At 38.1% G+C, this 23,086-nt stretch overlaps 1 protein-coding gene across 1 annotated transcript in view; it reads right to left on the bottom strand.

The window, feature by feature from the left end:
• The window catches only part of LOC139130689 (uncharacterized), a 50,243-nt gene that overhangs the window by 3,328 nt on the left and 23,829 nt on the right, over positions 1 to 23,086 (bottom strand). Inside the window, exons 26-49 of the mRNA XM_070696440.1 lie at positions 22,830 to 23,078; positions 21,737 to 21,985; positions 20,643 to 20,837; positions 18,790 to 19,395; positions 18,048 to 18,209; positions 17,743 to 17,904; positions 17,424 to 17,585; positions 16,850 to 17,059; positions 15,586 to 16,272; positions 15,201 to 15,431; positions 14,911 to 15,064; positions 13,934 to 14,648; positions 13,077 to 13,221; positions 12,784 to 12,904; positions 12,437 to 12,570; positions 7,108 to 7,339; positions 6,676 to 6,863; positions 6,304 to 6,492; positions 5,798 to 6,031; positions 4,593 to 4,763; positions 4,121 to 4,324; positions 3,653 to 3,822; positions 2,989 to 3,130; positions 946 to 1,179 (exon numbers count right to left, since the gene is read on the bottom strand). Of these exons, the coding sequence (XP_070552541.1) occupies positions 946 to 1,179; positions 2,989 to 3,130; positions 3,653 to 3,822; positions 4,121 to 4,324; positions 4,593 to 4,763; positions 5,798 to 6,031; positions 6,304 to 6,492; positions 6,676 to 6,863; positions 7,108 to 7,339; positions 12,437 to 12,570; positions 12,784 to 12,904; positions 13,077 to 13,221; positions 13,934 to 14,648; positions 14,911 to 15,064; positions 15,201 to 15,431; positions 15,586 to 16,272; positions 16,850 to 17,059; positions 17,424 to 17,585; positions 17,743 to 17,904; positions 18,048 to 18,209; positions 18,790 to 19,395; positions 20,643 to 20,837; positions 21,737 to 21,985; positions 22,830 to 23,078 (5,946 nt within the window). The remainder of the gene's footprint in view (positions 1 to 945; positions 1,180 to 2,988; positions 3,131 to 3,652; positions 3,823 to 4,120; positions 4,325 to 4,592; positions 4,764 to 5,797; positions 6,032 to 6,303; positions 6,493 to 6,675; positions 6,864 to 7,107; positions 7,340 to 12,436; positions 12,571 to 12,783; positions 12,905 to 13,076; positions 13,222 to 13,933; positions 14,649 to 14,910; positions 15,065 to 15,200; positions 15,432 to 15,585; positions 16,273 to 16,849; positions 17,060 to 17,423; positions 17,586 to 17,742; positions 17,905 to 18,047; positions 18,210 to 18,789; positions 19,396 to 20,642; positions 20,838 to 21,736; positions 21,986 to 22,829; positions 23,079 to 23,086) is intronic.

The following is a 23,086-nucleotide window of genomic DNA, read 5'->3' as shown; positions in this document are numbered from 1 at the left end:
GCTTGAACTGTTACCATTGAAACTATCCACACCATAAGATGAATAGTAGCAACGTTAAAAGTCATGTGATATTACTTCCAACATACGTTGCCATCTGTGTGAAAATATAAGCTTCACTTTAGTTCTTCCAGGTAAAAACTGTACATAATATAGCGAGGAGAGTACGGACTCCGAATAGGGATACCTAAAATGGCACTTTCTTTGATATTGACGCATGCAAGTAGATAAGGACAGTGGTATAAATCTATCAAATTATCTCTTCTCGCTTTGTCGATGAAAATGTTTAGAAAATTCAACAAAACCAGTCGCAAACGTTTTTCATTTTCCCAAAGTGCCTATAAGTAAAGGTATGACGACCACAAAGTGGCTAAAACATCTGCGAAAGTTTGAATCATTGCTAAGGATACTAGTTGCGCCGGCTTATGGCTAGGATAGAGGGACAGGATGATAGGAACATAAACATGTGGGCTCCGGATAATTGTACTTATCTGACAAATAGCGGAGAAAGTATGACCTAAATCAGTTTTGGGTATAAAAACTACAGCGTGTTGATAATTATGCCGACAATTGCATTGTAAGAAGGGCAAATTTGTGGCTTTGTATTACATTCCTAAAAAACTTTGCTAGGACTGAGTGGCTACTCGTGAATGTAAAAAAAGGAATGCAACATATTTGATGTTATCGTAGAATATCACAATCGCCACTGAACGTGGTATTGTTGAAGTCAAGTCTGTAATTACCTCACAGTTTGGCAGAAAGACCTGAATTATTTACGGACATCACAACCTACTGGGGAACATGTGACTGCACGTGTCAATTAAGTTAAGTTTAGCAGTAACTTGTATCATGTCATTTAGTCATTTGTTTAGGGGCTGAATGCGAAAATGAGTGATACAGAATATTTGACTCCAAATTTTACTTCAAAAATTGAGGAATGACACTTACTGCAAAATCCGTCTTCTCCCTCGGCCATTCCACCATCGCATTCTAGCCAGCCACTCAGTCCTAAGTCTCCGGGTGTCACAGGGACGCCATTAACGTTGAAAGTTAGTTCCCCTGATGCTGATAGCAGTTGAAATAACTCTCGAAAGTCATCCATTGAGGCTGTCATATAATTTATGGCTGCAAAGTATGGATTACTGACATCCCTCCGCACAATACTTCTCTTGAGTACCTCGCCTAGGTTTGAAATGCATGGATATACAAATGTCAATTTTTATGTCCTGATTTTGTCCAATACAATTAACTTTACTCAACAAAGAGGAACATAAGAGCAAAGCATGACTTGAAAACTCATTTCCAGCAAGCAAATGGTGGAAGAATCGAGGAATGAGGACTGTCGCTCTAGATTTAAAACATTTTAAAGTGTTATTTAGATCCTAGCGGTACGCATTTTGCCTTATAATTATCTGCGGATCGCATGAAATCGATAAACAGCTGGTGACGTTATCTATCGGTGGTTGTTTTACGAAGAGCCTGGGACTTGTGAAGAATATCGAACGTTCGTCTCTGGTGCTGTTGTAAACTGGGAGAGAGGGAGTACGATCAGTGAAAGGAACAGCAAGATGTGACGTAGTGCTCCGCTTTACGATAGCTACTGATATACCTATCAAGAGCATCGAAGAGGAAACAGATTTGGTTCTTTGGCGTTGAGTTGCACGCAGAAACCATTACTTTTTAAACAAGTTTACCATTTCCCCGCTAACTTAAATGCCGACTGCGAATATGAAGATAGCATGCCTAAAACACAAGTCTTTAGAATACAACTATCAGGAAAGCTCATTTAAATTGTTTTGTCCTGTAAGGGGCCGTCGATCATAAAAGCTGACCTGCTAGCAATGTAATTCCTTAGTTTAGGGGTGGGGGGCGGCGGTAAGACCCCCTTCATTTTGCGCGCTTCAAAATCGCAATAAGGATTCAGCTGTAACAAAAACTAAAACAATTAAATCAGATCGTGAAACAATAAAAGAAGAGGGAGAATGACGACACAGGCACAGAACACGTATTCGTGTGCGGTTTTAAACTTGTGTATTCAATTAAATGTGATAAAATGACTCTGATGCAGTACTAGCTTCACACGCTCATCGAGTAAAATGGTACAGATTACGACATCCTAAAAAACAAAAAAATGAACTCTGATAGACAAATACAGACTACTTGGACGTTGAAAAATTGTAAACGTGAAGTTTGTTTATCAATATTCGTGTGTAAATTTTGCACGTGTCCGTGAAATACAGGTTGGTATTCTACAAACATAATAAAAACACACTTTTTCTAAAAACATTTTCGCATAGAGGAGTTTTGATTGGGTTGTTTAAAACCAAATACAAGGAATACGTTTCCAGTGGGCCAGTTTTTATGATCGAAGACCCCTGAGTAAACAGCGGTAAATGATCCCCAATTATGCTAGGGTGTCATTCACCAAAATTCCTTTTACAAATAATTTTCTGTTGTATTCATTACGTCGTCTTTAAACTATAGAGTGCATTTGGAATACGTAAATATAGGGCTTTGAACAAGAGTTTTGTACTTTCGGTCAGTACCGTATATCAAGAAGATGCTTCCATATTGAAATCCATTCATGAGATCTTGCAGTGTGGTCACTTTTTCGGTAAGAATATGATAGTTGTGAGAGTATGGATAATAGGTATCACAACATTACGTCGAGGTCACCATGAAAATTTTATATTTGTTGTTTATCTTCCACATCAACAGAATTTGATGAAATAATTTCTTGTGATGCATCCCCTCACATAGCTACTGGTGCACAACATACCTGTGATATCTGAAAATACACACTTACCTTGATGTCAAATTCCATAGATTCTTGGTCAGATGTTGTTTTTACAAGGATTCACTATTGACAATTTGTTATAAGTGTACAATAGCAATACTTGTATGGGCAGCAACTACCACTACAACCTAGCCCTGGTCTAACTAGAATAAATCATGGATGGCAGATTGTGATGTACACCATATCCTACTCACGTTTATGCACTGATTGGCCAGACGTTGAATTGCTGTTTGGATTATTGAGTCCATTCTGTAGCCCTAACTCTGCATAGGGTTCAGTTATGTTGGTCTCCATCCTAAGCTTCTTTATGTCTTCTTTATTGCCACATGAGTTCACCTTCATGAGAATGTATTTCAACGATAATATTGGTAAATATATACATTTAAGAAACCCAGCTGATATCTTAGCAGTAGTTTTCAGTAATAGTGTGACATATTCTGTTGGTGGCATTCGACATGCAACACCAGCACGAGAATATATTTTCTTAGAAATGTTTCCTGCTATCACGTAGACTGTCATAAGATAAGATGTTCCATGAAGTTCCTCTTGTGGTTTTATACATAAAGAATGTCCATACAAGGCTACGGTATAGAGATACAAAGCACCTTATCTATATCCGTGTCTTTGGAAAATAAATAATTAGGATAAGTAATTATGTTTTCCCTTCCATTGAAGTGACTTAACACTCATGCATGGCATTACAGATATGCAAATTGAACCAGAAATTGATCTGAACGACGCGAATTAAATCAGTTTTGAGAATAGGTATCTACCGTTGCTAATCTAATAATGGCAGATCGCATAATCTGACCTGATTAAAATTATTAATCTGTTTTGTTTTAGTAGCAAAGTTCTTACCTTAGTGTCGAGAATTAAACAAGTCTCAGTTCTCAAACAATATATGTCAGAGATATGTCGTTGGATTAAGGCACGTATTTCTTCTGCAATTCTGTGTTCATCAGAGGTACATGGCATACTGGGATATGATATGATGACTGACAGATGGACAGCCTTGCCTAACTGGATTTCTAGAGACAAGAGTTAAGAAGAAAGTCTCTTTACTCGTAAAACAAAGGAGGATGTGTTGAGAACGGACGATTTCTGGTGACAGTTTAGTTTAATACTTAATTTCTTTAAAATGTTTAAACACTGATTTGGTGACCTGACTGAAATAATGGAGTTTGAAGAAAGGCGAGATATTTTATCTAATGTCAATAAATGTTTTACAAGATAGCGTCCCGATGATAGTTTGTTGGTCCATTAAAAGGTTGAAGTCATGACCCCTGCAGTTTCTTTGTTCATATTGTCAGTTATTGTAAAACTTACCCGTACACGACGGTAAGCGAGCGGTTGGGTTATCAAAATGTTGATGATTCCACACCCAGTAGGAACTCCGTCCACACGTATATAGGTCCATCGGTGCCTCTCCGAATGCGTATCCAGATTTACAGAATACAGTGCATTCTTTTTCTTCACCACTCTCGTTGCAATGCAAATGTCCATTGGTAGGCGGTACCAGATCATCACATGCTTTACACAAGAAAAAGGGCCAGTGAATATTGATATGGAATACTCTCAAAGTGTTAGCAGTAATCTTTATTGCTGTTAGGATAAAGGAATCAAATTGCATTATTGTCAATCCGATATACGACCATTGCTTCAACTGGCTTATGTTTGTGGATTATTAGCAGAGGAAGTAACTTTGCATTCAGGGTTTCCAGGGATCAATTGTCTATATTTTAATAATTTGTAACTTAATTGTATTCTACTACACTGAAGCAAATGTAAACATTCTTACCAGGACAGTCAAATACATTACAGGTTCGTGTTTCGTTTGCATTGCCATAGCAATCCTGACCATCATTTAAGGGGGCAGGATTGTCACAGGTTCTTGTGAAGTGCTGTATCCCTCCACCACAGGATGCTGAACATTCAGACAGACTTCGCCATGCAGACCATCCTCCATTTACTGAAATATAGTAACTTTAAGACTGAAAGCCACATTACACTCAACGGGCGCACACTATTTACTTGAACATGCTAAAGTGTTGTTAAATTTTAGGAGCCATAATTCAAAACTTTCTGCCATTTGCTTGTCAAAGTTCTTTCCGATATGTTGATAATTTCTCTTTCAGATTTAATAATAACATACCTTGTATGTACACTACAGGAAAAAATTGCAAGACTTGAGCGATAACGTGACGCTTTCACTCCTACCGGTGAGAATTTGTGAATTCTCACCGGTTAGCAGTGAGAAATCCACTCCTTGGTGAGATCAATAGATTCTCACCGTAAAAATTACCATTCTCACAGTGCTTGGTGAGAATTTCTATTCTCATTGGTGACAATCTATAATCTCACCAAGAAGTGCATTACTCACCTCTGAGAATTTTTGAATTCTCACCGGTAGCAGTGAGAATGACAAGAGATTCTCACCAATTGCGAGAAAGCGTCACTTTCTCGCTTCAGCCTCGCAATTTTTCCTATAGTGGTACATGTATGAATGAACACTACTCAGCAGACCACTAGAGTAGCAACTGTAATGTGACAGAATTTGTTATCTTGATCTAAAGATTGCAACTCGACATCATCCAGTGTCTTTTCATTTGTAGTTGTCGCCGTGTGAATATACTAATCTGAGTGCTATTTAATGCAGGTCTCTGGCGAATCTAAAACGGCAACTTGTATCTTTAGCATGTTTATCTGGAACCCAATGCTCCAGTCTTTTTGACCTTACCGATAAGCTTGATAAATTTTGTATCTGACGGGTTCAACAAATTTTATATGACGTTCTCAAAAGTCGTAATTAGTTTACAAATGCCCCACTGGACATTGACAACAGGGTACAGTATATCAGTTGTCAACAAGTCTTAGAAGACTTCCAGCAGGTAATACCCGAGTACAACATATTCTTTCTCAAACACAGAGAACATTCAACCCACATATTAATTTGTTGAAGAGGAAGGATGTTATATATCAATTTATGTGAGATATCATTCTTACCTGTTTGTATATCACATTTATTTCCTGTAAACCCATTTTGGCAAATGCAAGTGTAATTATATCCGTCCACTTGACAAGTTGCACCGTTTTGACAAAGGTTATCAGAGCAGAAATCAACTGGAATATCACACCATTGGCCGCTATATTCATTTGGACAATGACATTCATATGAATGCAAGAGGTCAAGACAAGTGCTGCCTTTCATGCATGGAAAACTTGCACATTCATCGACATCTAAGAGTAAAGAGAAAAAAACATCATAAGAACGATCCGGGAAAGTTGTCGGTCCGTTTTCATCAAGGGTGATGAAACAGAGATCGGGACTAAATTTCATTTTCAGTCGTAAAATATGTTTGTGTCGCTTGTTGGTCGAGGTATCTTGAAAAATGTTTCCGTCAACAGATGTTTTAGTTGAATTGACTGGTGTGATGAAATTAAGTAACGGAAACATTTTAATAGGTACAAACTGATCCGTATTAGAGGTTTTAAATTTTCCATATACGTACCGTCACACAGGGAAGGAGACTGAATTGAGATACCATATCCTTGTAAACCGTCAACTAACGCAGCCCAAGAAACTAGATTTCCTGGCACGTTGCTATGACAGGATTCAGATATATCCATAATCTCTTCATGGCTTACTGCTCTATCCCAAAGCTGATAGCCGCTAAGGTCTACCGAGGCTTTCTCTTGTTCTATGTGGAAAATAAGAAAAAAATTAACATGCGTCAGTGACACAGACTACATTTATGCAGTAAAGATGTTTACAGCATTAAAAATGGTAGTTCATTAACGATTATGAAAGATAAAATGACAATGCCATTTTGTTGATAACACGTCGATGTGTGAACGTAAAATTTAATTGCAACTATACTTACGATGTGTCTGAAGGTTGACAATGAGAGACCCCTCCTCTGGTAAAACCACATCTGTCTGAAAGTCATACTGATTGTATTCTGGGTGACCATCTTTATATATTTCTACTTGGCCAGTTGCACTTTTCCAAGTGATGGCAAAGCAGTGCCATTTCCCGTCATGTACTGTCACATCAGCCTGGAGTGTCTCTCTAAAGATGAAAGGAAACAGTTATTATTGAATTATTTGCACCAATGATTGTGATTCTCCTATATCATTGTGCTGCATTGTCAGCCCTTTATCAACAAAATAAACACGTGTGCTGCATACATAAAGATTTATGTGTCATTTGCAGGAAATGCACAAAGCAGATAAAAAAGAAGAGTATATTTTTAAACGAACGCAATATTTGAAATATAGCAATGCTTATAACGAATGAAGCACTGAGCACCTACCCGTAGATTGACATGTGGATCTCGTCTCCTGTGACATCAACAGACATCAAACTGTTACCTTCCCGAAAATATTCCGAAGATAGTGTAAATATACTTCCGGTAGTGTCAGTAAGAATCCAGAACAAAAGTGTTATGCCAGTGATATTTCTACTATGTGAAATATCGATTTCTATATGACCACTTGGATGGATAGTAGATGAGCTGAAGTGTAAATCGTAGTTAGATGGTAGAGCTGTTGAGATACAAAATGAATTTGTTGGTCAGTGTAACACGATGTATACAACAACACACATCTAACAACCACGAAGTTGTCCCATTTAAAAGAACGCGATTAATGACACGTTGATACGTACAGCTTGTCAGTGACGTTGTTAATCCTGTAATTGTTGCAGAAAAGTACACAACCGATCTTTACATTCTGTTTGAATATGCTTCTGATGCCATCGAGAATAAGCAACATGCTCGTATAGACTACAAATTTTCATAATGTATTTGACAAAGTTGATGATGCAATATGTTCTATAAATAGTTTGTATCACATTGGCATTCACCAAAACTTCGTGATTTGACCATGCAATTATCTGTATAATAGGAAACAACATGTTCTCCTAAATAGAGAAACTTTATCATATAGCGTCAGGTAATTCCTGGTGTTCCATGGGGTCCGTTTTGGGACGACTCTTGGTTATACTCTAAATTAATATTTATACTCCAAATTAACGATATGTCTCTGATTGGTCAAACATTTGGTACTGAAAGAGTTAAATCCAGGTAAAGGTAATTACTATTTTTCTTAAAAAGCAACCGGTCGAGTTTAATTACCATTTAGATAACTTTGTGCTGGATTTAGTTTATCACAAAGGTTTTGATGATACTGTTGGTGTGAAACTTTTATCTCTCGCATTAACGCAATCGTTGGGAATGCAAAAACCACTTGATCGGCTTTACCAAGCATAATTTCAAGTTGATTCGTCATCTTTTTGAAAATTTGATTCGTCCGATTTTGGAATACAACACTGTATTCTTTAACTCCATATCTGATTTCCAGTGCAATCGTGAAGCTATTCAAAAAAAATTTTGTATCATAAGCAGGGATTTCATGGGAAATTGTCTCAATGGTGTTATTGTAATTGTGGATTTCTCGATAATATTCAACCCCTGAGCATGCTCAGAAAGGCGTCTTGTAGCATACATATGTATAAATATCCTCTGTCCTGCCTTAACTGTGCCATCTGTTCTGGATTAAAAGGTCTATGCTTGCGGCGTTATTCTGCCAGACACTGACATGTAACACATGTTCCTCACTGTAGAGGGGATGCCACAAAAACTCTCACATATTACTTACTGTGGGGTAGATGCCATCACAACTCTTACATATTTCCACTGAAGAGAAGATGCCACAAAAACTGTCAAATATACCTAATTGTGGACTGGACACCGCAAAAAACTCCTTCATATTCCTCACTGCGAAGTGGATGCCATCACAAACTCCACATTTTACTCACTGTAGAGAGGATGCTACCAACAACCCTCAAATATTCCTCACTGCAGAGTGAATGCCATCAAAACACCACATTTTCCTCACTTTAGAGTAGGTGCCGCCAAAAACCCTCCAATATTCCTCACTGTAGAGTGGATGCCACCAAAAACTCTCACATATTCCTCACTGTAGAGTGGATGCTACCAAAAACCTCACATATTCCACACTGTAGAGTGGATGCTACCAAAAACCCTCACATATTCCTCACTGTAGAGTGGATGCTACCAAAACCCTCACATATTCCTCATTGTAGAGTGGATGCCATCCAAATCTTCACATATTGCTCACTATAGAATGGACGCCACGAAAACCCCTCACATATTCCTCACTGTAGAGTGGATGCCCCCTAAAACCCTCACATATTCCTCACTGAAGAGTGGATGCCATAAAAACACCCACATATTCCACACTGTAGAGTTGATGCCACGCAAAACTCCATCATATTCCTCACTGCAGAATGGATGCTACCAAAACCCTCACATATTCCACACTGTAGAGTGGATGCCCCAAAAACTCTCACATATTCCTCACTGCAGAGTGGATGCTACAGAAACTCTCACATATTCCCCACAGTAGAGTGGATGCCCCAAAAACCTTCGCATATTCCTCAATGTAGAGTGGATGCCCAAAAAACTCTCACATATTCCTCACTTTAGAGTGGATGCTACAAAAACCCTCACATATTCCACACTGTAGAGTGGATGCTACCAAAATCTTCACATTTTCCTCACTGTAGAGAGAGTGGATGCCATCAAAAACTCCACATTTTCCTCACTTTAGAGTAGGTTCCACCAAAACCCCTCACATATTTCTCACTGAAGAGTGGATGCCATAAAAAACACCTACATGTTCCACACTGTAGAGTTGATGCCACCAAAATCTTCACATATTCCTCAATGTAGAGTGGATGCCACCAGAACCCTCACATATTCCTCACTGTAGAGTGGATGCCACCGAATATCCTCACATATTCCTAACTGTACAGTAGATGCAACAAAAATCTTCACATATTCCTCACTGTAGAGTGGATGCCCCGTAAAACCCTCATAAATTCCTCACTGAAGAGCGGATGCCCCGTAAAACCCTCATAAATTCCTCACTGAAGAGCGGATGCCATAAAAAACACCCACATATTCCACACCGTAGAGTGGATGCCACAGAACACCCTCTCATATTCCTCACTGTAGAGTGGATGCCACCAGAACCCCTCACATATTTCTCCCTGTAGAGTAGATGCCACAAAAATCTGCACATATTCCTCACTGTAGAGTGGATGCCACAAAAACCCCTCACATTTTCCATACTGTAGAGTGGATGTCACCGAACATCCTCACATATTCTTCACTGCAGAGTGGATACCACTACAAACTCTGGCATATTCTGAGTGTAGAGTAGATGCCACCAACCACAAACCCTGGCATATGCTGAGTGTAGAGTAGATGCCATCACAACCCATTGTTTCTAGAGCCTTCAAATCTCTTGGTTTTATTAAGCATCTTTGCCAGCCATTAAATGACATTTCAGCAATTATTTCTCTGTATTTTGTTTATGTAAGATCTATTCTAGAGTATGGCTCTGTTGTGTGGTCACCCCACCAGCAGGGCCAAATTAAGTTTGTGAAATACATTTGTCGCAAACTCAATGTTCACTGCAGTAAATCCAGCTACCCATTTTATTGCAGAATTCTGAACATCCCTAAGTTATACAATAGAAGACTAACCTTTGACATGTGCTTTTTATACAAATTAATCCATTCACATTATGATTCACCAAATATTCCAAATCAAATCTGCTTTATGCCCCCAGTAGAAATTTACGCAAGAAACCCTTTTTAAACCAAACTTGTGTTCTGTTAATTGCAGAAAATTCTCGACAGTGTCCAGATGCATGTCTGTTTTTAATGATATCTTTTTTAAATGTAATATAGATATTTTTTTCTACGCTGTGTAGTTTTAAAACTATTTTATCTAGTGTTTTTAACAGTTCTCCGTTTTTGATTCGTGTATGTTTTTTCACGTGTTACTTTTATGGTCGTCTTGTACATTTGTCTTGTGATGGTGTGACTTTTTTGTTTCGCAGATCTGTTAGTGGGTTTGCCCGTTAATCTGTGTATCAAATAAAGTAAAAAATAAATAAAATAAAACCCTCACATATTCTTCACCGTAGAGTGGATTACACCAACCACAAACCTTGGCATATTCTGAGTGCAGGGTCGGTGCCACCAAAACCTCTTCCGTATGTCTCACTGTGAAATGGATGCCATCAAAATCTCCACATATTCCTCACTGTAGAGAGGATGCTACGAAAACCCTCACATATTCCTCACTATAGAATGGATACCACCCAAACCCCTCACATATTCCTCACTGTAGAGTGGATGAAACCAAACCCCCTTACATATTCCACATAGTAGAGTGGATGCTACCCAACACCCTAACATATTCCTAACTGTAGAGACATGCTACCAAAACCCTCACATATTCGTCACTGTAGAGTGGATGCTACCAAAACCCTCACATATTCCACACTGTAGAGTGGATGCTACCAAAAACCCTCACATATTCCTCACTGTAGAGTGGATGCTACCAAAACCCTCACATATTCCTCACTGTAGAGTGGATGCTACCAAAAAATCTCACATATTCCACACTGTAGAGTGGATGCTACCAAAACCCTCACATATTCCTCACTGTAGAGTGGATGCTACCAAAACCCTCACATATTCTACACTGTAGAGTGGATGCTACCAAAAAATCTCACATATTCCACACTGTAGAGTGGATGCTACCAAAAACCCTCACACATCCTCACTGTAGAGTGAATGCCACCGAAACCCCTCACATATTCATCACTGTAGAGTATATGCCACATAAATCTTCACATATTCCTCACTATAAAGTGGATGCCACCAAAAACTCTCACATACTCCTAATTGTAGAGTGGATGCCACAGAACACCCCTCTCATATTCCTCACTGTAGATTGGATGCCCCCTAAAACCCTCTCATATTCCTCACTGAAGATTGGATGCCATAAAAAACACCCAAATGTTCCACACTGAAGATGGATGTCAACAAAATCTTCACACATTCCTCATTGTAGAGTGGATGCCACCAGAAACCCTTACATATTCCACCTGTAGAGTGGATGCCACCAAAATCTTCACACATTCCTCAATGTAGAGTGGATGCCACCACAAACCCTGGCATATTCTGAGTGTATAGTGGATGCCACCAAAAACACTCACATATTCCTCAATGTAGAGTGGATGCTACCAAAAACCCTCAAATATTCCCCACTGTAGAGTTGGTGCCACCAAAAACCCTCACATATTCCACACTAAAGAGGGGACACCACCAAAATATCTCACATATTCCTCACTGTAGAACTCGCATTGGCCACTTTATACTTTTAATGACTTTGATAGACATAGTTTGGATTCGACATTTATAAAGCAGGTGTGTTTGTCTCTAGCGTTCTTTGATGTAAATTAGATTTATTTTGCCCTTAAGGTTTTTACATATTTTTCTAAGCTGTAAGTGACCGCCAATTTACGCTGTAGATGGGTAAATAAATAAATAAATAACTAAATGAATAAATAAATATTTAATACGAGAAAATAAGCGAAATTGAAAACAAAATTTGCAATAGAATGAGCTTCCATTTTTACAATGCAAGCTGACGAAAAGCTGGGTCTATAGTCTATTAAATCAAGAATCCAAAGAAAACCTGCACTTTATCTTGTAATGTTCAATTACACTGCAGAATCCAGTCACGTTTTTATAGATACCTTGTGCACAGTCTTGTCCAGTAAAACCAGGTACACAGGTACAATAGTATCCATTAACACCGTCTGTACATAGACCACTGTTCTTACATGGATTACTGGAACATTCGTTGATATCGACATCACAGATAGTGCCGCTGTAACGAAATATTCGATTATAAAGACTTTTTGGCAAAAGTATTAAATAATATTATTTTAAACATTGGACACGTGCTCCTCCCATCTTTTCCTGCGTTTTAGCAAGCATCCTACTACTGATATATGATGGTCGCATTATAACTTAAGGTTTTCTCCCTGCTCCTTGTCTATGCTTGATGGTAGTAGACTACACATAATTTAAACAAACTTACCCGTATCCACTTGGACAATTGCATTCAAATTCATTCACTCCATCTACACATAAACCACCATTGATGCAGCGGTTGGGTACACAGTGATCAATATCTTCTTCACACTGTAAACCTGTGTAGCCTGTCAGAATCAAATTCAAAGTTTCGTGAGAGCGGAGCAAGTGTAAAACCGGTGAGTAAAGTTTTAATACGTCCTTCTCTAATCTCGATACGTTCCGTGCATTGTAAGGCATTCCAGAAACGGAATATCAACTTGCAGATTAGACATAATTGACGATATTGTGCCTACATACCTGGAGTACAGATGCACTTAAAACTGTCCAGGAGGTCGTAGCAAGATGCGCCATTTTGACAAGGCGATGAATCACACTCGTTGATTTCAACGTCACAATAAACTCCGGTAAATCCAGAAGAACAACGGCATTTGTACTGATTAACCTGTAATGGTTATCGTAATAATATGCCTGAAATCAACTTTTGTTTGATGTACTTTTGAATATAAAATGACATTTACATATAAGCTTTTAAAGCTAAAGAATGAAAACAATAGTGAAGAAATTCTATCTGCTAGTAACAAGAGCAATTTTTTCTTCCTTGAAGAACTGCCTTAGGATCTGTCAAATATTGTAAACTAGGAATTCTTAATAGCCCTACAAGTATAAGCTATTGTTCAGCAGCAAGCAGTTGTTAATGTGGCGTCAAATGGTATTTCCAGTTCACTACGTGAATTGAATTAATACCCTTTTACGTCAATCACTGTTGAACTTCCCCATCTTTCTCATACATTTTCACACAGTACTACATGGAGGTTGGCTGCTACTATTGAATCTATTCTGGTAACCGTCTTATATCAAAGTGCATCGGAAAAAATAGATTTCGTCATCGCATCACTTTTACAAAATGTGTTATTAGAACCTTATATAGAACTGTAAATAAACTAGTATGATATCATAGCCCCGTTTTGATCTAAAATTACAAAGTGCAGTACTTTGTCAGGTGAACAAATTTACTTTATTTGGTAAATGATTTAAAACTGAAAATTGCAAATGTGGTTGTCTACATACAGCCATCTAGAAATGCCTCTTTAATCGTGCTGCACAGGCATTATACGATAATACTGAAGAATTACAGTATGAAATACAATTCTTACCTTGTCAATACAGCTTGCCCCATTCTGACAGAGATGGTTCAGACAGTCATCTGTATTTACTTCACAGGTATCTCCCTCAAATCCTTCCAAACATGTGCATAGATATCCATCGTTTAAAACTTCACAAACACCACCATTAAAACACGGATTCGGATGACAGTTGTTGACAGCAATCTGGCAATATTTGCCAGTAAAACCGGTTGGACACTGACATGTGTATGTGCTGATACCATCGATGCATTCAGCGCCATTTTGACAATGGTTTGCCAAACAGTCGTCGATGTTATCCTGGCAGACATTGCCAGAGAATCCAGCCTTGCAGTAACAGCTGAAGCCATCTACCAGGTCCACACAGTCACCATTATTCTGACATGGCGACAGCGCACAGTCATCTATGTTATTGTTGCATCGTTTACCTGACCAGCCAGGAAGACACTGACACATATAGTCATTGACTCCGTCAGTACAACTTTCAGCATTAACACATGGATAGCTTGCACATTCGTTGATATTTACAACACAGCCAGGACCGCCAAAACCAGGTACACAAGAACAGTTGAACGCCCCAGATGAACTTTCACAGGTACCACCATTTTTGCATGGGTCATCTACACAGTAGTCGATCGCATCTTCGCAAGCGGTGCCAATGAAACCATCGTTACAGATGCATGAGAATTGATTGAGACCATCTTGACATTTACCATGCAGACAAGGACTATGTGAGGTACAGATACAGGATACATTGTGTGAGTAAACTGTCACACGTGCACATACACTGCAAAGCACGTGACAGGAAAAATTCGAAACTAATCTATGGATCATTCTTACTTTTTGACCACTTTCTACATGGCATGCATAATACTAATTAGCTTACCTAGACGTTATTGCACTTTGTAACAACACAGAGAGAGAGAGAGAGAGAGAGAGAGAGAGAGAGAGAGAGAGAGAGAGAGATGAATTATTTAAGCACAACCTACTCGGAAGCACATTCGTTAATGTCGACCTCACAAGTATGGCCTGTGTATCCATCAACACATTGGCAGGTAAAGCCGTCAATGGCGTCCATGCACAGTGATCCATGCTTGCATGGTTTCGATAAACATTCATCTATGTTTATGGAGCAGGTAAATCCTAGGAGATGAAAAAGCATAAGAATCATGTAATTCTTTCCAATAAGAACAAGGTTAGTTTTTTTATGCATGTAAGTAAATGTTGCAGTCCCTCACAATATAATGCATAGGTTTTACTGGTAAAGAGAATGTCAAACCTGCAAAGCCAGGTCCACACTCGCAGGCTGCAGTACCGTTATCTTTCATAACACACACTCCACCATTTTGACAGAGGGTTGCATCACAACGATGATCAATTTCATCACAATTAAGACCTTTAAAATCTTCGGAGCACAGGCATGTATATCCATTGATTTCATCGATACAAGTAGAGTCTCCAAAACAGGGACGGGACAGACATTCGTCGATTTCTTCCTCACAGTTAGATCCTAGTAAGAAACATTTGTCCTATTTAGTTAATTGCAGATAACGATTTGACAAGAAAGACAAAAGCAAATAGTCACGAAAAGGGTCTGGTGCACAGGGATACCCAATGCATGGTTAATATCAAATCCAGAAAATTTAGTCAAATTTCAAACCAACCTGTGAATCCGAGTTGACAGATACATTCGTAGGACGCTTCTCTGTCAATACAGGTTCCATCGTTGGAACAGGGACTTGAGCCACAATCATTGAAGTTTTGTTCACAATACTGACCAACATAACCAACTCTGCAAGTACATGTGAAACTGTTGTCTTCAAAAAGTATCATGCCACCATTCTTACACGGGTTGTCTGTAGATTCAGGGTGTATGTCTCTCTCGCAAAGGGGACCTCCTTTTCCAAATGGACACAGACAAGAAATGTTATGTCCGAAATCTAAACATGTTCCGTTGTTCTGACATGGAGATGCTGCACACAAGACTATGCGTTCTTCACAATTATGTCCAGTGAAGCCCGGAGAACAAACACATGAATAACTGTCAATCGCATCAACACAGCTGCTACCATGGAGACATGGATGTTGTTTACAGTCGTTGATGTTATTCTCGCAATGCAGCCCAGTAAATCCTGACGCACAGGTACAGCTGTAACCATCCACGTGACTGGTACAGTTGGCATCATTCAGACAGGATTCGGACGTGCAATAGTTGGTTTTATATTCACAGTTACTGCCATGATAGCCTGGCTGACAGGTACAATTGTATGAATTCACCAAGTCTGTACACACACCACCATTCATGCACGGTGTGGGAGAACACAGGTCGATGTCTTCACTGCAATCATTTCCTGTGTTCAGGAAAAATAAAATTCCTATGACTAAATCAAGTTTACACGAGATAACAATGTAATTATTTTATCTGCAAATGGAATTTCAGTGCCAGTATGTGCGTACCCTGTCATTAATCGAATCAAATAGTCCCCGCTGGCTTACGTTAAAATCAATAGAGGTTTATGCCGGAATATTGTCTCACATCTATCAACCGCAGGTGCTCATTTGTTGGGTATTTTTTGTCATGATATGAATATTTACATGGCTAACTTCAACAAACATCTATGAGTCGGTCGAATGTTTTGCTGCGATTGAATTCCTATCGCTTCTACGAACTGTTTGACGACAAAATGATTCGAATTGTCACTAATTGAATGCAATCTTCTGTTTGGTTTGGTCAAAGAAATTACTCAGTAATGAAATACAAATCACTCAAATGAAATACAAATGTCATACGTCTACTCCAAGCACAATCTAAAGGAAAAACTGATGTTTTGACGAGTAAATAATTCCAGCAAACTTCAAGCATCTCTGCGTAGTGCACATCGGCAAGATTGAAGTGTGTTTGTAAAGTGTAAAGTCATTATCACACACCTGTAAAACCGAACATACACTGGCAGGAATAGGAGTTTATGAGATCGATACAGGTGCCTCCGTTTAAACACGAGTGTGGTTCACAATCGACGATATCCGTCTCACAGTTTCTATCTGTGAAACCATCCTTACATTTACACCCGTAGCTATCAATCATATCTGTACATGTTCCATCATTCTGACATGGATTGCTGTCACATTCATTAACATCTGAAAAATGGATGCAAAAGAGAATAAAGAAGAGCGCATAACAAGCCCTGCATACCAGGGAGAGTTGCTTTATTATCAAAATAAAAAAAAATCTGACCTTTTTAGTAAAAGTTAAATAAAAATGTGAAACAGATTTGTAAAGTTACTATAATATGGTTAAAAAATACATTTTGTCCTTAATTATCACTGTCTTACGACAGAAACGACGGTAAGAATTAAACAAAAGGAAGAGGAAGATAGATTTCAGTCACTCTACAGCATTAGGCAATGATGTGAGTCATACAAACACTGTTTTAAAACACTATGATCATGATATTTAGTTGTTTTCTATCCTTTTAAATCAGAGATAAATCGATAGATTTACCAATGCATTGATTCACTGATGTCATCCCTTCTCCTATGGTTGTATTTATACCAGGACACAACAGACACCGACGCTTTCCGTGATTTGGTTGGTAATATCTCCTTGGACATAAAGTACATGGTGCTAGACCGTCAGGAGAGAAGCTACCTGGCATACAAGGTTCTGAAACAAAGAACACTTTACGACATCAAGGAAAATTGTTCTGAACCGAAATAGGTATCCTGTTTTTGACGATGTTTTCTTTCATTCTATGTATGTGAAATGTCTAACCTCGCTTTGAAATTTATCACATCAAATCAGCACAAATATGTCGTCATACCTCTACATTGCTGCCCATCGGTTGATCCTAGTGCACTGGTTGTTGTTCCATCTGGACACTGGGTACACGTTGTCTGACCATGCTCTGGTTGGAAATATCCGATTGGACATAATGAACATACTCCAACGCCAGTTTCTGAATATGATCCTGCAGTACACTCCTCTGAAATACATTAAGGTGGTATTTTAACAAGTTTTGGATAACATTTGATTTATGACACATTTTTTTGACAAAAGCTTCTAAAACTTGACTAAATTATTATAATGATAGCTTTTATTTATGGTCAAAGGAACTTTGTTACTCACTGAGGCATTCAGTTTCATTACGACTTCCATCTTCGATTGTTGTGAAACCGTCTGGACATTTCTTGCAGACTGTCTGTCCTGCTTCGTCTTGGTAAAAGCCTTTATCGCAGAATACGCATTTCTGAGTCACATTGAGATAGTATGTGCCCTTCATACACATGACTGAAATCAAATTACGTACAATGAAAAGTCACTTTATTTCCATCTTTGTATGGATTATCTTTTAATACTCATTACACGGAAGAAGTAACGTTTATCGGCAAGTGGACTGTCCTTGCTGCTTGACCCTCAAATTTTATGAGTAATAGTATATTGATTCATCAATCCCTTGATATATCTAAGCGTAATTACACAGGATATCGTCAAATTTAGTAAAGAACCAAGTATATGACTAAAACTTAAGATACTCGTCATGCATGATTGTTTTGTTTCTAAGTGTGTGATATGGCAAGTTAATATAAGATACGAGTAGCTATTAAAATAAGATACAGGAATTATGTCACTAATATCAAATGGAGCCACTATTTGCCATCCCAAAGAAATATTCTTGTGTGCGCGGTTATAATGACTATCCGTATGTTCATCCGTTAAACTGCTCATACGCATGGGGTTTTGGCTACTATTATGGTTATAGACCTCAACCGACACTCTTCGATGACAAAGTAGACATTCACACGGCATTAAGTAGTTTATTTGAGTATTACGGAATCAGGTTGGAGATTAATGATAGCTACGAACTTACCACAAACGTAATCGATATTGTCAGCCATATACGGGCTATCACAATTAATTTCAGCAAAATTGTCATAGTTCAAGGAATCGCTTTTCAGTTGAAATTCGTAATCCTCAAATGCTTGAAGCTGGAAATTTCCACCATCAATGGCATCTTGAACATTGTCCAACATTTGTATCATGGCATCTTCCGCATCGAATACATCATATATCATGTCTTGATCAGGATTGTTAATAATGTTTTTTTCGAATTTGAAAGTAATTGTCAGAGTGAATTGGAGATCGCTTCTTTTGTTACGTTTCAGGATTGGGATTTCTCCTTGTCTATTGAGGTCTTTTTGAATGATTTGCTGTTTACGTTTAAGTCTAATGGTCAACATCTCAGACAGAATGTACGAGGAGGCACGTTTTCGCCTTCTAGTTGTGGACCCACAGAATACTTCAACTCCTTCGACGGTACAATCATCTGTTGTAGTGCAAGCATCTTGAAATCCAGATGACATTAACAACTCAAGAAATTTCTCCTTTATGTACAACTCAGCTTCTGCAGTGGGGCATTGATTTGTGTAATATTGGAGATCACTTGAAAGAAACGTTCTGCCAGCGTCTCTGGTATCTGTAATTGATGAAGCATATACCATTAATGATTATATTGGTTGCCCTAGCGTAGTATAAAACCCTGGAGCTAAATTCAAGAATACAGTGGGACTTAAAGGGGTAGAACACGATTGGAACTAATTTGGTACAATTGGATGGTGAAGTAATGTCTTAAAACCTGCAAATGTATGCTTATCTGCCTTTCGTTTTACGTTACACACTTGCTTTATGAGTTAACTTATTTGTTATATTGTGACATTCAGTTGTAGGGCGCCTAACATTTTTGAGAAATTTGAAAATTTTGAAGATCCAACTATCCCAAATTAGTTCCAATCGTGTTGTAGGTTTTCCGTCTGTTTTATCTCTTAACAAAGCCATTAGCTGAACACAACTTATAAAGAACCTGGGATTGAGTATTCTTTGATAGCACACTGCCGATAAATTTGTCCTAAAAGTGACGGCATTTCCACACATTGCAGCTCAAGGATCTATACAGCGTTGACCCGACAATGCCAATCATCAAATCAATAGAACATACTAATAGTGTTGTTTACCAATTCCAATTGAAAAGCAACTTTTCCTGCAACTTTTCCTTATGTCTTCCAACAGGATTAATGAGATGTCAATGCTCAGTTTTGTGTCAAAGCATGCTGAAATCACATGTACATCCGCACCATGCATTGGCCATCAACAGCCGTATTTGATATCATTAGTATTCAACTTCAATTGTTCAGTGTTAGATATGGGGAGGATGTAAACTGTGAATCAAATTGTATCTACTATTTCCGCAACACCTTACATCATTTCCTGACAGTACTTAGGTGGTCTCATTATAAATCTCACAAAAAAGTTGTATCCAAATTTCATTTCTGTTTGAGTTGTCTTTTGTGTCCATTTCTCTGGGTTTCTACTCTTTGTCGTTCATACTCAGATCAACAAAATATTGTGTTGCCTTCATTACTCCTACCTGATGTAAAGAAAATAGTAGCAGCATGAGACTAAGAAAATTGGCAGAGTGCATGATAAACAAGAAAACTTGATAGTACAGAGATTGTTAATGTTTAGTTAAGGGGTCTGGACCATCAAGACTTTCAAATTTAAAATGGGCCCCAAAACAATAAAAATGTTTTGGCTCATGCTAGGGGGATTAACGATTAAGAAAAAAATTGATAAAATGTTTTCTCAGCTGGCAACTACTCGTTCCTTGAGTAAACATTTATAGTTTGTTGTAATTATTACTCAAAATGTGTCGTAAAGATGACATACTTGAACAATCAGGAACATAATCATGGGACCACGTGCCAGATGTAGTGCAAACATATTGTTGTGGTATCTTCTGATTGTCAATTCGTGGAACATTGAAATTTTCATTGCAGAAGACCGTGCATGTCAGTCCATATATGAGTTCGCTGCATCCAACAGCTCCATTTTCTGGCGGTCGTAGTGCAGGGCACGTTTTCCCTGAAATAAAAGGTACTGGTCTTTCGATATGTAGGTACCATTGTGAAAGCTATTAACGTTACATAGCAGCTGACCATCACACAATATAGGTGTACTACAACTGATGATGCATTTCCTCGTATGTCTTCTCCGAAAGAAATTTGCTTAAGTTTCACAGATAATTTTAGCATTAGTGAAATGGAAAGATAGATTACTGTCGTATCCGTTTTTGACAGCGACACAATATTGTCAGCGGTATCACAATATCGATGTCTTATACAGAGAAGTGACATTATTTGAATGACTAACGCACAGTATCTCTCATGGCGGTCTTATTCTTTAGTTGCACGTCTCATATTTTCTTAGTATCAACTTGTGTATGATACGGCAATTCAGAGGAAATGACTCTATCAAGTTTTAAAATTTATATTTTCGTGAGTTTTGCTCTCAACCGTCAATTTTTTAATGATTTTCCAAGACATGTCGTTCTACTTAAGCCTTGTTAACGAGGTTAACACTTCTCATTTCAATTTAATCAAATAAAACGATGTTGACGGTTGATATTCCCTATTATTTATATGTATTCAATTGTGGATGAATTTTAAAATCTATCGCCTAGACAACAATAAAAACTGAAGTAAGTTTATAGATTCATCCTGAGAACACTAAAATGTACACCTCGAGTCGTTGAATTTACGTACATAAAATGTACACCTCGAGTCGTTGAATTTACGTACATAAAATGTACACCTCGAGTCGTTGAATTTACGTACACTAAACTGTACACCTCGAGTCGTTGAATTTACGTACATAAAATACTCAGTATCTCTTTAGGGGTGTATCAAATGTAACCCTAAATTGCACATCAGCCTACAGACGAACATTTTACAATTTGATTTCTTTAATAAAGTGTTATTTACCCGTAACTTCAATGTTGAATTGACATGATACTGTATTTCCATTGTCAACATTTTCAGCAAGATATACAATAGTATGAGTGCCTATTGGTAATTCTGCATATGGCAAATCATTATAATTGTTAGTTATGAGAAGGTCGTCGCCGGTTGGTTCCTCAAATACAGGTTCTTGCCACGTGATGTTATTCGAATTCCCTTCGATTTCGAAAGTCTGGTCAGATGGACAATGTTGAACTATCGGTTCTATGTCGTCTGAAATAACAAATATACAGATAAAAGAGGCATGTTTAAAGAAACCTAACCGATTGGAAGATTTATCCCGTCAAAGTTTAAAGATGTATACTATGCCGTGCTCGTCAATAGTTGAGACTCTGTCAAGAGTCAATTACGGCGACGTAACTTGCCATAAATACTCAATATACGGCAAGTTTTAAGCCCGTGAATATTTTTAATAATATCTTTAATAACCTCCGAATTTACTAAATTTTACCACACTCGACAAACAGGAGACTGAGAATACACTCAATGCAGCGTTCTAGCTTGCCGTGAACAATGTCTTTACACTGCAACAGAGCACTTTCACCATTGGATGTTATTTGATAATATCTTTACTATGGAACAAACTGTTTTATCAATTTTTACAATTTGTCGAACTAACAATATCTGGCTACTTCATAAGCTACTTCATGCTGCAAATGAAATGCATATCAAGTGAATGGATTTGAGTATGATCTAGCGTCATTCTCGGACACACACTCAACTGTATGACTACTCGTCCGTCAGTCTATATATTCACATTTGCTTGTACAATTTTCATAAAGAATGTTTTCCTTTAATTTGTTGTGATTAAAATGTTAACAAAGGCATTTGCACAGACCTTTAACGTTTAGTTTATTCAGTCGGGTGCCATGAGAAAAAAGCCAAATTAATGTGCTCGGCGATGCTCTGCCCATTAATACTTGACTTTCCTCCTGCCCATGCAAATAAACAAACTTTAATGATCAACGCGTCGCTCTTTATTCCTTCGATGACATACCAGCCGAACGTTTATATATTTTTTTACATTTGTCGTGATAAGGTAATGTGCCTTACGTACCTGTGACATGAATATCGAAGGTACAGTTCACACAGTTATTGTAATTGTCGCAGAAACTGTATAGAACTGTGGTGGATGCAGTCACCGTGTATGGTGATGTTATATCAGCTGGTGATTTTGTAATAGACAGATCAACACCCGAATTATCTACAGCTGTTGGTTCATTAAAATTCACCTGAACTCCAGTTACATCAGTGATGGTGGCATAAATCGGGCCGGGGCATGATGAAACGGTTGGCGCCTGCAAATCTATGATA

This window comes from Ptychodera flava, chromosome 4, assembly GCF_041260155.1.
Source record: "Ptychodera flava strain L36383 chromosome 4, AS_Pfla_20210202, whole genome shotgun sequence".
Taxonomy (NCBI): domain Eukaryota; kingdom Metazoa; phylum Hemichordata; class Enteropneusta; family Ptychoderidae; genus Ptychodera; species Ptychodera flava.
This window is presented reverse-complemented; position numbering and strand designations above follow the sequence as displayed.